The sequence below is a fragment of the Dipodomys spectabilis genome, unplaced genomic scaffold (assembly GCF_019054845.1).
Source record: "Dipodomys spectabilis isolate Male_0828 unplaced genomic scaffold, ASM1905484v1 ptg000302l, whole genome shotgun sequence".
Taxonomy (NCBI): domain Eukaryota; kingdom Metazoa; phylum Chordata; class Mammalia; order Rodentia; family Heteromyidae; genus Dipodomys; species Dipodomys spectabilis.
Genome location: NW_024870979.1, coordinates 304,940 through 325,594, shown reverse-complemented (window position 1 = coordinate 325,594; position 20,655 = coordinate 304,940). Strand labels below are relative to the sequence as shown.

The 20,655-nt window shown below is 40.9% G+C and overlaps 1 protein-coding gene across 2 annotated transcripts in view; it reads left to right on the top strand.

The window, feature by feature from the left end:
* Tulp4 (TUB like protein 4) overlaps positions 1 to 20,655 on the top strand; it is a 148,815-nt gene that overhangs the window by 83,780 nt on the left and 44,380 nt on the right. For both annotated transcript variants that reach the window (XM_042702085.1, XM_042702086.1), the window contains exons 3-5: positions 37 to 165; positions 8,822 to 8,983; positions 20,217 to 20,397. In XM_042702085.1, the coding sequence (XP_042558019.1) occupies positions 37 to 165; positions 8,822 to 8,983; positions 20,217 to 20,397 (472 nt within the window). The remainder of the gene's footprint in view (positions 1 to 36; positions 166 to 8,821; positions 8,984 to 20,216; positions 20,398 to 20,655) is intronic.

Below are 20,655 nucleotides of genomic sequence, written 5' to 3'. Positions count from 1 at the left end.
TTTCCTGTAATAAATATTTTTCTATTGGTTTTCTAGGTGGTACTGGTGAGGTGGAATGAACCATACCAGAAGCTGGCTACATGTGATGCAGATGGAGGAATATTTGTGTGGATTCAGTATGAAGGCAGATGGTCTGTAGAGCTGGTCAATGACCGAGGGGCTCAGGTGAGTAAGTAGCCAGCAAACTACTGCCGATGAAAGACTGCAGCACGGAGAACACAAGGCCAAGTGCCCTTGAATAACGGCGTTAACATTGAAAAGCACTGAAAATACCACTTTCTTGCTTGCTTGCACTCTTACTGGAGTTTGAACTTAGGGCCCCATGCTTGATAGGCAGCTATTCTACTGCTGAGTCGTGTCTCCAGGTATTGTTTACACTGGTTGTTTTTTAGATGGTCTGGCTTCTTTGCTTTCTACTCAGATATATACCTGGACAGCAGTCTTCCTATTTTAGTTTCCCAGATGTGTACCACATACAGCTGTTTATCAAGAAAGGGGGTTTTATGAACTGCTTTCCCCCCAGGTTGGCCTCAAAACATTTGTCCCTGTCACAGCCTCCCAAGTAGTGAGGATTACAGAAGCTATCGGCAGAACCCTAGCACCAAGCTCAAATGCTGTTGGCCCTTGTTTTTTTTTTTTTTTCTTTGTTTTCTGATTTTTGTTTCAGCAGTAGACTTTGAACTCAACCTTGCACTTGCTAGGCAGGCACTCTGCCACTTGAGCCCCCTGGCCCTCCCCAAAACTTTCGGAACAAAATAAAGAAGAAAGAAAGAAATGAGAATCTTGCCTTTGACCCATCTTGATTATGTCACTAGAGAGAGTATGGGAGACCTTCACAGGCTGCAGCTGTGAGAACTCTGTCAGTGTGAGCGAGCTGTGAATCATGTGTTGTTAGTGTTGGGATTACATGTTAACTTTGGATCCTCTGAAGTGCTTCCGGCATATCCCTTTTTTGCTCCCTTTTAGAAGGTATTTCCCCTGTACTATAATCTTTGTACTTTTTTCACTGAGAGCTCCATGAGCTCCATGAACTCTTCACAAGTGAAGTGCTTTTAATACACTTTTCTATCAGGTTTCACTTAGTATAGCTACCTGTTGTCATTTTAGCTTTTTCTGATACAAGTTGTCTTCCCTCTGAAGAAAACGCTTGCTCCATGGATACCCTGCTTAACTGTGCTATTTCTAGAGCTACTCCATGGTTGTGTGGGCTTGTGGTATAGTCCTCCTGTAATGGGAGGGTAGGCTACTTGGCGTGGCTCCTCTTACATGTTTTAGGACATGTCAGGGCAGGTAGTTCTTTTTTTTTTTTGGGGGGGGGGGTCGGTCATGGGGCTTGACCTCTGGGCCTGGGTACTATCCCTGAGTTCTTCAGCTCAAGGCAAGTACTCTACCACTTGAGCCATAGCACCACTTCTGGTTTTCTGGTGGTTAATTAGATATAAAAGTCTCATGGAAAATGTTTTTAAAAAAGAGTCTTGCAGACTTTTTCTGCCCATGCTGACATTGAATAAGACTTCAGCCTCCTGAGTAGCTAGGATTACAGGCGTCAGCCACCAGTGCCTGGCAGCAGGTGGTTCTTGTCTTGTGGATTTGGCAAAACTATGACAAGAGGATCTGAGTTCTCAGAGAATGTTTATTGATGAAATGCTTCTTGAACTATTTGAACTCTCCCACTATCATTTTCCTGATTGCCTTGCCATTTATTTCTAAGGGACTGGATTCTCATTTTTCCCTTTCCTACCTATTTCTTAAATGAGCTATGAACTTCTCAGGTTTAATACACAGACTAGTTAAGTGGCCGAAAATTGCAAGGCATAAAGGCATTGTATTATCATCAGTGAGTATTAGCAGGCTGAGGTCTCACAGAAGTCATCATGGAAGACAAACATATCTCTCTGTGAAAACAGAACATTCTTTGTGGGTATATTTAGTGGAGTAAACATAATGATACTGACTCTGATAAAGCTGCATCGATTTCATGCATGCCTCCACAGAGTGGGAAAAGGAATACCAGCCTTTTTAAAGAGAAGCTGCAAATGCAGTAATGCCTATCACTGTGAGAAGTGTATTTCACTTTAAGCAGGGGTATTGTGGTCAAGAGCACACGCTCTAGAATCAGATTGCACAAGTCAAAAAAATCTCACTCTCAGACTTCGGTACATAGTTCTCTGTGCTTATTCTTTAAATTTATTTTCTATTTTTTATTCTCATAAAAGTAATGTACAGAGGGATTAAAGTTACATGAGTCAGTTAATGAGTACATTTTTTTTTAATGTCACCCGTTTTGTGCTTATTCTTATATGTAATACAGGGACAGTAATGGCCTCTGCCTCACTGTGAAGCTTCTGTGATCAAAGTACTTCTACCTCTGTTTTTAGGTAGCAGCTGTCTCTGCATATTATCCCAGTTCCTTCAGTATTCTGTACAAGTATTGCCTCATAGGCTCTAACTCAGCGTGGCCCTCTGACTAGTAGCTGTATGTCATCCCCAAAGTTGAAGGCCTAGAGTGAGTGATGTTTATGGTTTCTCTGGAGTGGACACTTCTGTGAGGTTGTCCATCAGGTCTCTAAAGTGCTGTTTTCTCAAACTACCAAAGCAGAAGACAGTTTCCATAGTACGGTCCAGTGACTCAGTGAGATTTGGCTTCAGATTTAGGATGGCAAGAACACTTTACATCATTACTCAGGATAAAAGAAAAGGGGAACTTGGAAGCAAGCCAACTAAGTGCTTAGATTTTTTTTTTAATGACATTTCTCTCACTTTGTAAGAACTTTGTTCTGAAAATGGTTTTATTATTAGGTATAAGAGAAAAATTCATCTGGGCACTGGTAGTTCATGCCTATAATCCTAGCTCTTAGGAGGGTGAGATCTGAGGATCATGATTCCAAGCCAGCTTGGGCAGGAAAGTTCATGGGACTCTCAGCCTCCAATTAGCCCCTTAAATGTTGGTTCTTGGCCTTTTTTTTTTTTTGCCAGTCGTGGTACCTGAACTCTGGGCCTGGGCTTTGTCCCTCAGCTCTTCAGCTCAAGGCTAGTGCTCTATCACTTGAGCCACAGCACCACTTCCAGCTTTTTCTGCTTATATGGTGCTGAGGAATTGAACCCAGGGCCTCATGCATGCAAGGCAAGCGCTCTACCACTGAGCCACCTTCCCAGCCCCAAGCCCCTTAAATGTTGGAAGTGGAGCTGTGGCTCAAGTGGTAGAACACCAGCCTTGAGAGAAGAAGCTGAGGGGGTGTACTCTGGTTCTGAGTCAAGCTCCAGTCCTGGGGAGGGGAGGCGGGGAGGACCAAGAGAGAGAAGGAAGGCAGAAGGGGAGAGAGATTTAGTAATTTACTCAAATAGTTTCATGATTGGTGAAGCTAGAACTCAAGAAGCCTAGTTTTAATCTAAAATACTCTATTATATTGTTCCCAGACAAAACCCCCTTTTTTTTCTCTTTTGGAAGAAATCCATATATTTATAGTATATCCAAAATGCTCAGAGCTTTATTTGTTTGAAAGGCTTGCCCCCTAGCCAGACAGCGCCAGCAGCACGCGGCTCTCTGCTGCCACCAGCCTGAAAGGGCCCCCATCACTTCCGTATGGCAGCTGTGTGACCACAACCACCCGGCCCATCTCTCCGTGCTTCTTTGCATAGAGAGTTTGGAGCAGGCAAGCCTGCTTGCCATGAGAAAGGTAAATGAAGTCAGCCTGGAGGTAAACAGGCTGTGTGAACCACAGAACATTTGGCAGCCACCAGGCCTCACAAGTGCCTGTGCATGCCATGTGCCACTGGAGTAATCGCCTTATTCTGTTTGATGTAATTTTGCTATTTGAAGCTGAATCTTTACAATTAAACCCATTGAGCAACTGTCATCTTTAAATGCTGACATTTGGGAGAGGCTTAGTGTTAAATTATTTGGAATCAGATGTTATGTGAGTTAAAACATACCACACGTGATTTTGGCGGTGGTGATGTGTACCTTTGGAAACAGTGCTAGAACAAGAGCAGTCCTGTGGATTGGAGGAAGAGCATCTTTGAAACTACTCAGAGAAAACTACTGCTTTCTGAAAGGAATGACAGGGGTTGCTTAGTGTAGAGCATGCTTGCATTGTCACAAATATTTGGCACAAGCTAAGTGATATTTTAACACTGGCTTTTTCAGGAATTGATCATGAATCTGTTATTTCAAAGTGAGACTGGAGGAGTGGCATGCGTTGTTTTACAGCGTGAGTCATCGAGGGCGGCTGTGCCAGGCACACACACTTGGAGACAGTGGTGAAAGCCTGCTGTAAGGAGTGTGCAGTTAGGCTGCTGCTCAGTCTCAATTGTTCCATGTCTGAGAAAACTCTTCAGTAAACCAACAGAATTGCAACCCTCTACAGTTGAAAAAAACAACCTCAAGGAAAGGATTTATGTTTTTTTTTAATTTTGAATTTTTCTAGCACTTGGCACTTGGCTTCTAGTTTTGTTTTCCTGGTTATATGTGTATATGTTTGTGGTGTTTCAGATTGAACCCTTTATACTTGGAAAACATTCTACCACTGAGTTACATCCACTAGCCCTTGTTTTTGTTTTTTTCCCCAGAGAGTTTCTTGCTATAGAGGCTGCTCTGAATCTCAGGATCCTTCCTCCTCTGCCTCTGAATGCTGGGAGAAAAATCATACACCACTATACCTGGCCAGTTGTCATATATTCTTGTTGTTCCATGCTTACTAACCCAAATGATTCAGCTAAAATCTGAGCAGTGTCCCTCAATAGACATTCTCAAAAGAAAAACAAATCTCCAACAGGAATATGGAAAAGTGCACAACTTTACTAATCATCAAGGAAATGCCCATCTAAACCACAATAAGATACCACTGTACTCTAGTTAGAGTGGCTGTTATCAAACAGACAAAAGTAACAAATTCTAATGGGGAAATAGAAAAAGGGGGAACCTGTACACCTTTGGTGGGAGTTTAAATTTGTATAGTTATGAAAAACAGTGTAGAAGTTTCTCATGTAATCCACCATCCCATTACTAATATATGGGTAAAGAAAATTAGGAATCCACATACACAAGAATATTATCCAATAATAAAAAATGAATTCTGTCACTTGTAACAACATGGATAAAACTGAATATCATTATGTTAAGTGAAATAAGCCTGGCACAGCAAAAGCAAGTACCCCCATGATCTTACTCATTATATGGATTCTGAGAAAGTTGATCTCATAGAATGGTGGTTACTAAAAACCAGAGAGTGTTCCATGATACATAGCAAAATGAATGTTTTCAATTTTATTGAAGAATATAATATGTTGTCTCTGAAAGAATTTTGTTTAAAAATTTTAAGAAAAGCTAGATGATATAATTGGTTGGAACCTGATGCATAAGAAACCATGGTTCTGTTTTATGTGAGGAAACAGTTACCTTCCTCAGTGACCTCAAAGCTGTATCCAAGAGCTGGCTCCTTAATTGAAGCCACTGTCACCATAGATGTATTTCATAATTATGACTAGTTAGAATAGATATAACTGGACTAAAGTCACCAATCAAAACCTAGAGCTTGGCTGGCATGGTGGCTCAAGATTGTGATCCTGCTACTTCGGGGGCAGAGATTGGCTGATCAAAGTTCAAGGCTGTTCCAGAATTAAAAGTTTATGAGAGGCAAGAGCTGGTGGCTCATGTAATCCCAACTACTGAGGAGTCTGAGATCTGAGAATCATGGTTCAAAGCCAGCCCATGCAGGAAAGTCTGTGAGACTCTTATCTCAAATTAACCACAAAAAAAAGCCAGAAGTAGAGCTGTGGCTCAAGTAATAGAGCACTAGACTTCATCACAAGTGTCTAGGCCCTTGTTCAAGCCCTAGGAGCAGCATAGGCATGTGTGTGTGTCTCTCTCTCTCTCTCACACACACACACACCGTTTCAGGCATGTGTGTCACACACACACACACACACACCGTTTGTGAGACTCCATCTCAACCAGTGGCAGGTACAGTGGCTTGAGCCTGCCATCCGCAGCGAGAACACAAGTTGGAGAATCACAGCCCAGTCTAACCCAGGCATAAAAGTGTGACCTCACCCAAAAATCACCAAGGCAAAAAGAGCTGAAGGTTCAGATCAAGTGGTAGAGTATCTGTCTTGCAAGTGAGGTCTCTGAGTTAAACAAAAAGTATCAGGTTTATAGATACCAGATACCAATAAAGACTGCAGTTTTTCAAGATATTTTAAATATTCATATGTTTATTGAAAAAATTAAGAATATTTGAAGGAAACTGGTAGAACTGGAAGAGAAAATAAACAGCCCTTGTCATCCATTGAGTTTTCAACAGCAACCAGCAAAGATAAACAGTGCAGTTTTTAAGCATTGTACAGAGGGGCTACAGTTATATAAGTAAGGTATAAGTACATTTCTTGTCAAATTTGTTACCCCTTCCCTCATTTTTCTCCTACTTTCCCTCACTCCAACCCCCCAAGTTGTATAGATCATTTCTAATATATTACAACAGCGATATTCACAAGCAATGCATTTTAAGCAAGCCCTAATGGACATATGTAGATTCTGAACCTACATGCTTTTTCTTTAAGTACAAATCAGTTAACAAAATCAGTAATGTTTTTGGATAACATTCCACAAACATTTCTTGTAAAGGTGTGGATAGAGAATATTTTATTTTATTTTATTTTTTTATTGGGGGGGGGTCCGGTCATGGGGCCTGAACTCTGGGCCTGGGCGCTGTCCCTCAGCTCTTCAGCTCAAGGCTAGCGCTCTACCACTTGAGCCACAGCGCCACTTCTGGCTTTGTTCTTTTTGTTTATGTGGTGCTGAGGAATTGAACCCAGGGCCTCATGCATGCAAGGCAAGCGCTCTACCACTGAGCCACCTTCCCAGCCCGAGAATATTTTAGGTATGTTAATTTAAGTATTATGTAGCAAAGAGAAACAATTTTTTTTAGTAGTACTGAGATTTGAACTCAGGGACTCTAAGTTGCTGGGCATGCAGTCTACCACTTGCTCTTAAGTCTACAGCCCTTTCTAGATTATGTTTCAGAGAGTGCCAGTTTTTGCTCAAGGCCAGCCTCCCTCCTCAGTCCTCCTCCTACCTATGGCCTCCTGCTAAGCCGGGAAGGCAGATGTACTATCATACTTAGCATATTTTGTCAAGATGAGGTCTTGAGAACTTTTTGCCCAGGCTAGAAATCCTCTCAGTCTCTACCTCCTGAATAGCTGAGATGATGTGTAGGCATGTGTCACTGCTTACAACTTGGGGCTGGGAAGGTGGCTCAGTGGTAGAGCGCTTGCCTTGCATGCCTGAGGCCCTGGGTTTGATTCCTCAGCACCACATAAGCAAAAAAGAAAAAAAGCCAGAAGTGGCACTGTGGCTCAAGTGGTAGAGCGCTAGCCTTGAGACCCACGACCGGACCCAAAACAAAACAAAATAAACTTGTTTTCTTAAGATGGAATCCTGAGAACTTTTTGCCGAAGCTCACCTCTAGCCATGGTCAGCTTGATTGCATCAACCTAGCCCAAGAAGACAATTTAAAAAAATGAATTGATGAAATAAAATCTTTATATAAACAACCAAATATTAATCTACTATTAATTTTGTTTCTTCAGTCATCTGAAACCACTTTCACTTTGTAGAGTACACAGAAACAGGTGACTGACAGATTTGTTCCACAGGCCAACCTAACAGGACATCAACAAAATGTCAGTAGATTTGTGTCATGATTTGTATCAGGAGTCTAGGCAGGATCTCTGGACACAGTGCAACTGAGCTGGAAGTCAATGACAAAAGATAAATTTGAGAGATCCTTGCCTATTTGAAAATGTTTAATGCATGGTTAAATAGCTCTTGAGCTGAAAAAATAAATTTAAGAACACTTGTCAAGGGGGGAGGATGAGAAGGGGAAACAAAGGAGGAGGCTATAATGCTTGATAAGAAATGTACTCATTACCTTGCCCATGTAATTGTAACCCCTCTGTACAGTATTTTCACAATTAAAAAAAAAAGAACACTTGTCAAATCCTAGAACTGAAGGATAATGAAAACATGTAGCAAAATTTATAAGATATGATTAAAATGGTAATGTGAGAAAAATGTATAATCTTACCATTTTTCTACCAGTTCTAAGGATCAAACCCAGAGCCTCCTGCTAGGCAAGTGCTGTACTACTGAGCTATATCCCTAATGTAGCCTTAATTATTTATGCAGTATTCCTCAATATATAAGAGTAATATCATGGAAAATCCATAGTAATTCACCTCAGTAGATTAACATTAAAAAATGTAATCATTTAAATAGACATTTGTTAGACTCAATATTCAAGAAGAAATAATGTTTCAAGTTAAATTTCTTTTACTTCATTTTGATCTGGGAAGTATTATTTGTAAGACTATAAGGGAGTAAGAAACTTGGAGCTTGTTATTTTATTTTGGGAAGCAAGACACTGATGGAGAAGCTGTTTCCAGTCATAACCTATGGATAAGCAGTGGTTTAGAGCAAGGGCCCTGGAGCCTGGGATTAATTGTGACTGCTGCTTGACCACTGTGTATCTGTGAACAAGTCACTTAATCCTTCTGTGCCTTAGTTTTGTTTTGTTTTGTTTTTCTGTAGATAGGGTGATGTCTATAGGTAGTTGTTACGGGTCTATGAATTAATGTACACAAAGCACATATAATAGTGGTAGCATGTAGTACACAATATAACTTTTCAAATAATACCTATTATATTGTTCTTTAAACTGTCTTGACAATCATAGTCAAAAGGCTAAGTTAATGATTGTATCTGGGCCTTGGTAAATGTTTTCCTTTTCCAGTTATGAACTGATGCTTCTTCTCTATCTCAAAGGTGAGTGATTTCACATGGAGCCATGATGGAACTCAAGCGCTTATTTCATATCGAGATGGGTTTGTCCTGGTTGGTTCTGTCAGTGGACAAAGACACTGGTCATCTGAGATCAACTTGGAAAGTCAAATCACATGTGGCATATGGACTCCTGATGACCAGCAGGTAATGCTTCTAGGGCATGAGGGTGCGGTATTACCCTGGGGCTGGGAAGGGAGGAGAGGTCAGGAGAGGAGCTGCAAAGGCCTCTTATAGAATCATTCTCTCAGTGTGTGTGAGAGAGAAGTCTTTTCACAGTCTTGTACCTGTGGTATCCAGCATTTGTTGAAGAAACTGCCTTTCCCTCCGGGACATTTTTTTGACAAATCAGATGGCCACTGCTATGAGAGTTTATTTCTGGATCATTTATTTTATTGGTCTTTGGGTCTGTTTTTGTGCTCTGCATTTTATTATGGTTCTGGAATATAATTTGAAGTCAGGTATTGTGATACCTCTGATGTTTTTCTTTTTGCTCAGTATTGCTTTGGCTACTCAGGGTCTTTTATGCTTCCATATACATTTTGATTGATTTTTCTAATTCTGTGAAGAATGACATGGAGATTTTGATGGAGATTGCATTGATGGCTTTCAGTAATATACCATTTTTGCAATGTTAGTGCTGCCAATCCATAAACATGGAATGTATTTCCATATTCTGTACCTTTTCCAATCTTTCTTCAGTGTTTTATAGTTATAATTGTAGAGGTCTTTTATCCCTTTCCTTCCTTCCTTCCTTCCTTCCTTCCTTCCTTCCTTCCTTCCTTCCTTCCTTCCTTCCTTCCTTCCTTTCTTCCTTCCTTCCTTTTCATCCCTCCTCTTATTCCTTCTCTCTCTCTTCTTTCTCATTCATCTTTCTCATCTTCTTCCTCCTCTTCCTCTTCATCTCCTTTTCTTCTTTCTTCCTCTTCCTTCTTCCTTTCTTTTCCTCTCTTTCTCTTCTTTCTCCTCCTCCCTCTTCTCTTTCTCCTCCTCCCTCTTCTTTCTCCTCCTCCTCTTCCTCTTCCTCCTCCTCTTCCTCTTCTCTTTTCCTCCTTTTCCTCTTTGTAGTCTTCCTCTTCTCCTTCTTCTGTCCTGAGGCTTGAACTCAGGGCCTGGGTGCTGTCCCTGAGCTTTCTTGCTCAAGACTAGTGCTCTACTACAGCTTTACTTCTAGCTTTTTGGTAGTTGAATATAGATAAGAATCTCCCAAGTTTTTCTGCCTGAGCTAGCTTTGAACCATGGTCTTCAGATCTCAGCTTCTTGAATAGGTAGGATTACAGGTGTGAGCCACCAGTGCCTGGCCTCACCTTCTTTTTTTTTTTTGGTGGGGGGGGCATCCTGGGGCTTGAACTCAGGGTCTGTGCACTGTCCCTGCCACTGAGCCATAGTGCCCTCCTGGCTTTTTTTGTTTATGTGTACTGAGGAATTGAACCCAGGGCTTCATGCATGCTAGGCAAGTACTCTACCAGATTCCCAGCTCCTGGCATCACCTTCTTAGTAAGTTTATTTCTAGATATTTTATTTTTTTTGGATGGGGGTCCGAACTGGGGCCTGAACTCTGGGCTTGGGCGCTGTCCCTCAGCTCTTCAGCTCAAGGCTAGTGCTCTACCACTTGAGCCACAGTGCCATTTCCAGCTTTTTTCTTTTTTCTTATGTGGTGCTGAGGAATCGAACCTAGGGCCTCTTGCATGCAAAGCAAGAGCTCTACCACTGAGCCACCTTCCCAGATCCTATTTTATTATTTTTTTAGCCTCTTTGTAGATGCAATTGCTTTCCTGATTCTTTTTTCTTTTTTTTTTCTAATTACTTTTCAGCCTTTTTGTTGTTAGGGCATAAAAAGCTACTGATATTTTATGTTACTTGTGTATTCTGCTGCTTTGCTTAAAGTGCTTATCAGGAGGAAACCTTTAGGGCCTTTTAATTATAGAATCGTATCATTTGCAAAGTGTGGTAGATATACACGTGTGCTTTCTCTTTGTATCCCTTTTCTTTCTCTTACCTTATTGCTGTGGTTAGGAGTTACATGTTCTATAGCGAATAAGAGCAGAGAGAGAAACATTTCCCTTGTCTCATTCTTGGCGTTACAGATGTGGCTTTGGGAGACTATCTCCAAAAATAACCAGCAAAAACAAAACAACAATTAAGGAAAGAAATTAAAAAAAGAAACTGTCACTCTTACACTTTTAAAATGTAAGGTAATGACAAGTAACAGATTTGAATTCAAGGTAATTTGCTACCTCCTCAGAAATAATCCAAATAATAAGTGGCTCTGTAGGGATTTTTTAATTGTCTATTTTTCCTTTTCCTTTTAAACTGTAAATTAAGCTTCCTTTTTTTTTTTTTTTTTTGCAGAAGTGGGGTTTGAACTTGGGTGTTCATGCTTACCAGGCAGGTATCTTACCACTGTGTCATGCCTCTAACCTTCCCTGATTTTGCTGGTTATTTTTGAGATAGGTTCTTCTTTCCTGGCTGATCATACATCCAGGCTACATTTGCTAATGTTAGGCTTTCCACTGTAGCTAGGGTAACAGGCATGACCACTGCCTTGCAAACTTTTTTGCTAGGCTGGTCTGGAACCACATTCTTCCCAGTCTCAGCCTCTCAGGAAGTTAAATTGGTATCATGAGCCACCAGTTTCTGCCTAAAATGTGAATTAAATATTTTAAACTTGTATAAGATTTAACTGAAGCATAATAGACTCTATGGAAAACACAAATAGTATAATATTTTAGAAAGATTAGGTTGAACTTCAAAAAATAAGCACCAGGAAACAGGTACTTGTAAGGGGAGAGGAAAGCCAAGGAGAGAAGAGGGGTAGATGAATGGAGGGGGAAATGGAGAGAGTGCAGTTAAGCTCTCATTGTATGTCCCACAGAATTAAGAAAAGTGAGGGAAGGGGTGGGCCAAAGGGAGGTCAGAATGCTGAAGGGGCCACATGGATCAAGACACATTGTCTTCATAAACTGCTTTGTTAAATGGCATCTCCTTTGTACAACTTCTTAAAGATAATTTATTCCATCTATCTGTCTGTCTGTCTGTCTGTCTGTCTGTCTGTCTGTCTGTCTATCTATCTATTTATCTATCTAATCTATCTGTCTATGCTAGGGATCAAACCCAGGGCTTGAAGTACAAGCACTCTAAAGCCAATCCCAATGGCTTGTCAGTTTAAACTGGTACTCTCAGGGTAATGTCTTCAGAATGTGGTATTTCCCTTATGATCACTGTGCTGTTTGTTGTTTTTTAAAATCACCTTCCTCCAATAAGGTTCTTATCTTGAAATGGGCTGTGTGGACTTTGGTATGCGATGACTTGAGAGGAGGAACTAAGCATCAAAATGTGGTGTTCTTCTGAATATTTGCTTTATTTTGCACTGTATATAGGAAAGGACTTACACTTGGGACTTAAAAAGTAATAAAAATCCTTTGCTTTTTCAGCTATAAGCAGTTTGCTAAATGAAAGGTAATTAGTTAGATTTGACACACAGGTAGTGGCTAACACAGAAAAGGACTCCCTTTTGATATAAGTCAGAGTGACAAAAGCAAAGTAAGAGTCATGATTCATTATTTGCAATGCATTTTTATCTACTGTAAGGGAAGATTTCCCTGTTGGCCCTTGAAAAGTGGCTTCCCACCATCACTTCGTTCGCCTTCCCTGGTGCCTCGGGCGACGTCCATCCTATCCTATAGCACAGGCTTCAGTTTTCCTGGAAAAGCTCAAAAGCTGGCAAGCTCTACCCAACACAAAAAATACATGCTAGTGTCTTTGACACAGGATCTTGAAGTAGATTGCTTGTTGTTAAAAAAAAAAAAAAAAGCACGAACCCAGTAGAGTAAAACCTGTGAGTATGCCTGTACTGAATGCCCTTGCTGGTGAGTAGGGTGATCCGTTACTGTGTTGAGGACCTGAACATGACTTTGTAGTTGTGCATTACTGCAAAAGGAAAACCCTTTTTAGTTTTCAGCACTGAACTGAACATATATAGGGATGGTCTTTGCCAAAATAGACAAGGAATACAGGTTATCAGCACAATTAAAGCCAAATGTGGAAATCATTCAGAAAAGCAGTGTGAAGATGGGACACCCCAACATTCTTTTCTGGATATCTTTGGGGATTGTGTTGTTTTGATTATAGTTGTTTTTACATCAATTCTGGAAATTCTAGTGAACTTTTAAATAGAAAAGTTTATTTCTTTAAAAGAAAGATGGACAGGACTGGGAAGGTGGCTCAGCAGTAGAGTGCTTGCCTTGCATGCATGAGGCCCTGGGTTCGATTCCTCAGCACCACATGAGCAAAAAGAAAAAAAAGCCACAAGTTTCGCTGTGGCTCAAGTGGTAGAGCGCTAGCCTTGAGCTGAAGAGCTGAGGGACAGCGGCCAGGCCCAGAGTTCAGGCCCCACGACTGGACCCTCCCCCTCCCCCCCAAAAAAGAAAGAAAGATGGACAACTACTATATTTGTACTTTTATTTTCTTTTGTTGGCATTGTTTTGGTCATTGACAATGGCAGTTAAAATGTTTGAAACTCCAAAGCTGGGAGTAGTGATTCAAACCTGTAATCTCGGTACTTGGGAAGCTGAAAGAGGATGATCACTACTTGAAGTGACCATCCTAGGCTGTAAAGCAAGACTATCTAAAAAAAAAAAAAGTTGAGAAATCCAGTTAATATTATGTCTGACTCAAATCATTGCTGAATTACTTGGTAAAGACTTCGTATATGTGAATCATAAAATACTCTACCTGAAAATCTTTCTTGAAGTTTACATTGAACAAATTAGGTTGACAATGGAACATGGAACAGAATTACTGATATACATTGTCTTTTATTATATGTACCTTCTTAGCCTTGATTTCTTGTTTGTTTTGGGTTAGATTTTCTTCAGATGCCTTTATTAGTACCTTAGCCTTAATTTTAACTCAGAGATCTTGTCTGAATGCCAATGTTTGGCCAGATGGCTAAATCATAGAATCAGTATCCCCAGGGTTTCATGTCACATTCTTTTGGAATCATGGTATTAATCTTGCCATGTTTGGGGAAGATAAGATGTATGCTGTGTTTAACATGTGTCTATTCCTGGGACAGAGACTTTCTTTGACTATAGTTTTGTCCAGTCTGAGCCCTCTTATGAACTGTACCTATTCTGGGCCTATGAAGACCACAGAAACTCAGCATACATGTTTTCATCCATGCCCCTTTGCATTTTTCATGTACTGAGTGACTTGAATAAAACTGGCATTGTTTCTAACAACTCAAGAATAATAATGGATAATAATGACACTATCGCTTAAGTTGTTATGTAGGAAAGCTCAAGGCTACAGGGAGATTGCTTGTACAAGCTCTAAGCCGAGACAAGGCCATCTTTTTTTGTGGCAGAGGATTCAAATGATATAAGCAGACCCAATTCACATTGACAGACTTTCTTGATTTTCTTCTTTTTTCTATTCTACTTAAGCCCCAACATATACTCCCTTCTTCCCTCCCTCATTTTTCCCTTAAAATGCTTGGTCACTTCTCACAGGTACAGGTGGAGTTTAGTTCACACTGGGCTCTTCCCAGTCATGATAGTTATTGCCAGTTAAAATCTGTCCTTCCTCTTTTACGTTTTGTCATTGGCCCCATCCACAGAGCTGTAGGGTCTGATGTTTCTTCACAGATGTGAAGCTTTTAGGGAGGGACGTTTACTGGTAGTCCACGGGAGGGGAACTGGTTTCATCATAGTTAAGTACATATCAAGATATAGTTTGAAACAACTTAAAAGTTTGTGTAATATAACTTCATTGCTCTCAGAGAGACTGGCATTCAGGGAGACCAAATAAGCACTGTTGCTAGATGGTTTCTAGTCATGATAGACCTAACCCAGTCACAAGCTGACTGCTGTCATGAATTCTTCCCCAGTAGGCCTAACCCATTCACACTGAATAAGCTAGACAGATTATAGCATCATTTGGCATCTCCCATGAACCAAAAGTGAACATCCCTCTCAGGTTTCTTGATAACTGGCTATGCTGTGCAGTTATGTCTTGCTTCAAAGACCTGGCATAGGGCTGCATTCTGGAAGCATTTCTCTCTCCTAGTTCAAAGTATATTTTAAATGTACTTTTGATGTTATATCCACATTGTATGAAACTAAAAGCATATATGACAAACAGATCCCTTCCTCTGTCTTCAGGCCAGCCAGTTCTTCTTAGAGACGTTACCTGAATGCTCTTCTAGTTCTGATAAATGCATTTTTATCCACCCTATGATTAGAAGGTTTTATAAATTTGTGTGGAGCCTGAATATTTTTTGGGAAATATTTTAGTGACAGAAATCATTTAATGTCAAGACATTCATGTTTTGAGGCCTAAGGCAGGTAGAATATCTCATCTGAAATCTTTATAAACACTGGATAGCCTCTTGTCTTTATGAGTTAGTTTAGAAGTGGTTATTTCTTTAACAAAGAGTTGAGATGATGTTACAATGATATATTTAGCCTTAGGGTATAGATTTAGAAGTGGTTATTAAAGTCAACTGTGAAATTGCAATTATGTCTTCAAAAAAAAAAATCAAACAAACAAAAATGGGAAATATTCTATCAAGTGAACAGTTTTGTAGTTGCAGTTGTTGGTTTCGGTATTTTATCTGTTGATTGTGCGGCTTGAGCTTAGGACCTGAATGCTGTCTCTGAGCCTCTTTGTGCTCAAGGCTAGTGCTCTACCACTTGAGCCATAGGGCCACTTCCAGTTTTTGAGTGGTTAATTGAAGCCTCAGATCTCAGCCTTCTGAGTAAGTAGGATTACAGACGTGAGCCACCAGCACTTGGCAGTAACTATTTTTAGTTGCAAAATATTCAAATGTGGCCTTCAAGCTCTTTTGAAGTCCAACATTTGAAACCTACCAGAAGGTTGAGAAAAAATGTGCTCCAGCAGCATATCAAAACACAAACCTCCTTCTGAGAAAAGGAGTTGTCAGCAGCTGCCCTTCTCATTTCTGTTCTCAGCAGCCCATTCAGATATCTGCCATCTGCATTGCTCTGTTTTCCAGGAGGAATTTTTCAATAGTTTTTATGTATTTCCAGTTTTAAATCATAAAGCAAATGAGAGGAGTCTCCTCTTTTAGGTATAGTACTAATGCTGGTAATTACAATCCTGTTACAAAAGAGTAAACTTGGAGTTCTTGGAAGCACGTTTGAAGTGAAATTTTTTAGTATTTCTTTTTCTTGACAAATTTAGATGAGATCTAGTGTTTTCAAAAAATAAATTTTTGGCTGGGCGCCAGTGGCTCATGCCTGTAATCCTAGCTACTCAGGGGGCTGAGATCTGAGGATCACGGTTCAAAGCCAGCCCAAGCAGGAAAGTCCGTGAGACTCTTATCTCCAATAAACCACTAGAAAACCAGAAATGGCGTTGTAGCTCAAGTGGTAAAGTGCTTACCTTGAGCCGAAGAGCGCAGGGATAGCGCCCAAGCCCAGAGTTCAAGCCCCATGACCGACCAAAAAAACCAAAAAACAAAGATTTTTTAAAATAATTTCACATTCTTTTCTCATCACGCTTTGTTTTGTAGATGGGCTTGGTGTGTGTGTGTGTGTGTGTGTGTGTGTGTGTGTGTGTGTGTGTGTGTGTGTGTGTGTGTGTGTGTGTGTGTGTGTGTGTGTGTGTGTGTGTGTGTGTGTGTGTGTGTGTCGCGCGCGCGCGCATGCACACCTGGGTGCACTTGTACTAGGGTTTGAAGTCAGGGCCTAGACCCTGCCTCTTAGCTTTTTTCTCACAAGACTAGCACTCTTCCACTCGAGTATGGCTTGGTTCATTTCAAACTACTGGTAATAATTGTTTTTATTTAGGAATAATTACTTCTAAAAATAGTTGTAAAGGGATTATATTGAAATAAAGGTTTTGTGTACAGATACTGTAATTGCATTGCTATTAGAAACTATCCTCAGGGTATATATTCTAGGCTGAGAGTGAATTAAGCACAAAGAAAGCACTGAACTTGAATAGCCCCACCTACCGTTCTTGGTTACCTTATGTGGTATTGGTGTACACTTCACCTGCATTCCTGAAGCTTACAAGTCATCAGAAGAAGCAGTAGGATAGAAATTTGCATACACCATCATTGAAAAGTGCATACAACCAGGTCACTCTCAGTAAAGACTTTATCTCCAATGTCTAGCACTTAGTCTGACACATTAACAGATGCTTACATCTCCTGTGCAAAGGCTTGAGGGTCTACAACCCAAAATAATCTCCCTCTTCCCATGCCTCCACAGCACTCTGAATCCCACACCATTTCATGTGTGTCTGTCACATGGTGCCATCACAAGGGCATGATTAGCGATTATTAAAAAATGAACTCCCACCCCCAATCTTGGCTTTTGCATTTTGCTACAAATGAAAGGGTAACTTCTTTCCTTTCTTCTTTAAACTAGAAATAACCCCCCAAAACTAGAAATCAGTGCTCAAATCCTCTCATGAAACTGGCCCTCAACGTATTTTCAATACGTTCAATATGCATTTCATCTTAGACAGGTGAAGTTGCAAAGGTTGAGTTGGCACATCCAAGGGAAATAGCTGGTAGACAGTTAGATGTGTGATCTGGGGGCTAGGAGAAAGACTTGGCAAGAACTTAGCTATAAATGAGACCTCTGAGTCTGTGGGTGTGATTGTGGTCTCGAAGAGAGCAAAGAGAAGGCTAGTATCAACCCTTAGGAACAAGCCAGGAAGGATCCTGGAATTGAGGCTTTGTCTAAGAAAGGGTCCCCGGGGCTGGGAAGGTAGCTCAGTGGTAGAGCGCTTGCTTTGCATGCCTGAGGCCCTGGGTTCGATTCCTCAGCACCACATAAGCAAAAAGAAAAAAGCCGGAAGTGGCGCTGTGGCTCAAGTGGTAGAGCGCTAGCCTTGAGCTGAAGAGTTGAGGGACAGCGCCCAGGCCCAGAGTTCAGGCCCCACGACCGGACCAAAAAAAAAAAAGAAAGGGTCCCCATCATACTTGTTACTTGGCCAAAACATGGGAGCAGTAGCAGCAGAGATTAATACCTTTGATATATTCGTATTCATTACTATTAGGCTTTCTGTCTTGTTCTCCTGAAGTTTTGGGATTTTTTTTGTTTTTGTTTTTTGTTTTGTTTTTATAAGCTTTATTTCACTGGAAGTGATTAGGCATGAAAAGAACTTGTAATGAAAGATATTTCTTAAAGTCTGAATTCATGTTGTATCCATGTTCTTCAGTTATCTGTGGCCGATTGTCCCAAAACACAATTGCTCCCTCCATCATTACTGACAACTATATTGTGATTGCTTCTTTCCCCTTTCTTCCCATCTCAATAGTGGACTGTCTTCCTGTAGGAGCTGTAGCTGGAATGGATTAATAGCAGCAAACTTGGGACCTGAGCTTTGTTCTTTATTTTTTTTGGGGGGGGGGGGTCCGGTTGTGGGGCCTGAACTCTGGGCCTGGGCGCTGTCCCTCAGCTCTTCAGCTCCAGGCTAGCGCTCTACCACTTGAGCCACAGCGCCACTTCCGGCTTTTTTCTTTTTGCTTATGTGGTGCTGAGGAATCGAACCCAGGGCCTCATGCATGCAAGGCAAGCGCTCAACCACTGAGCCACCTTCCCAGCTCCTTGAGCTTTGTTCTGTTTTGCTATTGTGTAATGCTGAACACTGATAACTTGTTGCATCATCAGTCTTTTATTCAGTAATTATATGTCTGTACTTCTATCTGGTGTCTGTTTGTTCTCCAAAATGGAAAAATGTGTTGTCCAGTGCAGAAACATGTCCTTCCTTCTTTCACAACCACTTGCCTGGGCATCCTAGGCCATGACAGGTCCTGGGGAGATACTGGTAAGCAAAGCTCACATGGTTCAAGTTTCAATTCAGGCTGCCATAACATTATACCACAAACTGGGTGGCTGAACAACAGATTTTGCTTTCTCTAGCGGCTGGAAACTTCAAAGTTAAGGTGCCAGTCAATTTGATTCCTGGGGAGGGATCCTTTCCTACTTCTGATGACTGTCTTTCCTGTGTTCTTACACTGCCTTTCTTCAGGGCTTAGGGTGGCACTGAGTGTACACAGGGGACATTAAGTGCCCACTGTATACCTAGAGCGTTGTCAGGTGCCAGAAATAGCTATGCAGGGCCTGCCTCCAGGTAGCTTAACATAAAAATCTCAACAGTAAACTAGAATAGAATAGGTTGCCCCTGTGTATGAAGTGTAGTCTTTCTAGTCAGACAGCCTTGGTTTGACAGTTTCTTGGATTTGTTAGCTTAGCCTCTCCTAAGTTTTTTGTGTCTGTGAAATGGAAATAATGATTTTGTTGTTGTTATGATGAAATGCTGGTAGACAGATTGCATTAAACATAAAAATATGGAAGGCTTCAGTATTTTCACAATAAAAAAAAATATATATATATGGAAGGCTTTAATGGCAATAGGTACAGGATTCTCCAGAGACCATCACACAAAGCAGATGCTAATGCCAGTCCTGCTTCCCAGGTCTCAAGGTTCCTCTAGGGACATCCTGCCAGTGACATGCTCACATCAAGGGAAACTTCAGCAGCCATCCCATTCTGTTCTTAGACTCATGGCAAGGTTAATACTTTGCAACCTTCCCTTAGCATTCTTTAGCTCAGGCAGTGTGCCTGCCTTCACCACCTACCATGTTCTTGTGTATACTCTTGAGACCTCTTGGAGCCAAGGAAAAGTTCTCAGGAAAGACCCTTGGGGTACTTGGGCACCAGTCCCACCTGAGGTAGTGCTGAGGAGGTAGGAGGGGGATTACCCTGTGTTAGTGCCTGTTATTTTAGTAGTTAATGAGGTAAAGATTTTAGAATTTTGCTTATTAGTACAAAGTTACCACTAAGTGAATGTATTAATGCCTTTCATACAACATTGCATTATTAATTAAACTCAGGACCATCCTCCATGAAATAAAACTTTATAAATTAAACATTAGAAATAAAATGATTTCAAGATCATCTTGTTTTCTAAATATGGTTAGGTAACATGCTTATGTAACCAAACATTCTCTTCTAAATGAGAAAATCACCATAGTGAATCTCAGTTGGCATCTTTATTTTCCACAAAAGTAAATGAATGTTACCATTTAAGCCCTATTCTCTAATCAAAATACAAAACGAATACAAAAAATGAAATTCATTTTGCTGATCTTGTTTGGAATCTCAATGTATGTTCTTTGTGCTGTTAGTCACATTTCAATATTAAAGGTCTAAGATTCTTAAAATAATGGCCAGCTAGTTTCTACTACTTAATGTTTGCTACCCATAGGTTACCTAAATGGGAGATGTTTTGTTGTTGATGTTGTTTTGTTATTTCAAAGTACATTTTTGTCTTCATAAAACAAATTGATACAGAGACTTACTCCCATTAAATCAAGAGTGCTGGTCCTTGGTTGCAGGTGCTGTTTGGCACAGCTGACGGGCAGGTGATTGTCATGGACTGCCACGGCAGGATGCTGGCCCACGTCCTGCTGCATGAGTCTGACGGCATCCTCAGCATGTCCTGGAACTACCCCATCTTCCTGGTGGAAGACAGCAGCGAAAGTGACACAGACTCTGATGACTACTCTCCTCCCCAAGGTAGCTGGCTCCCTGGCCCCTCACTTTGGCCATTTAACAGAAGAGAATGTAGGAATACTGAGGGAGAGTGGATCAATTTAGAGAAGGGAGGGTAAAGACCTGCCATATACACACCTCTAATTTATTGGGAAGCTTCTTTTTCTTTTCTTTCATTTTTTTTTTTTTTTGGTTTGTCGTGGGGCTTGAACTCTGGTAGGCCTAGATGCTGTCCCTCAGCTCTTCAGCTCAAGGTGAGTGCTCTACCACTTGAACCACAGT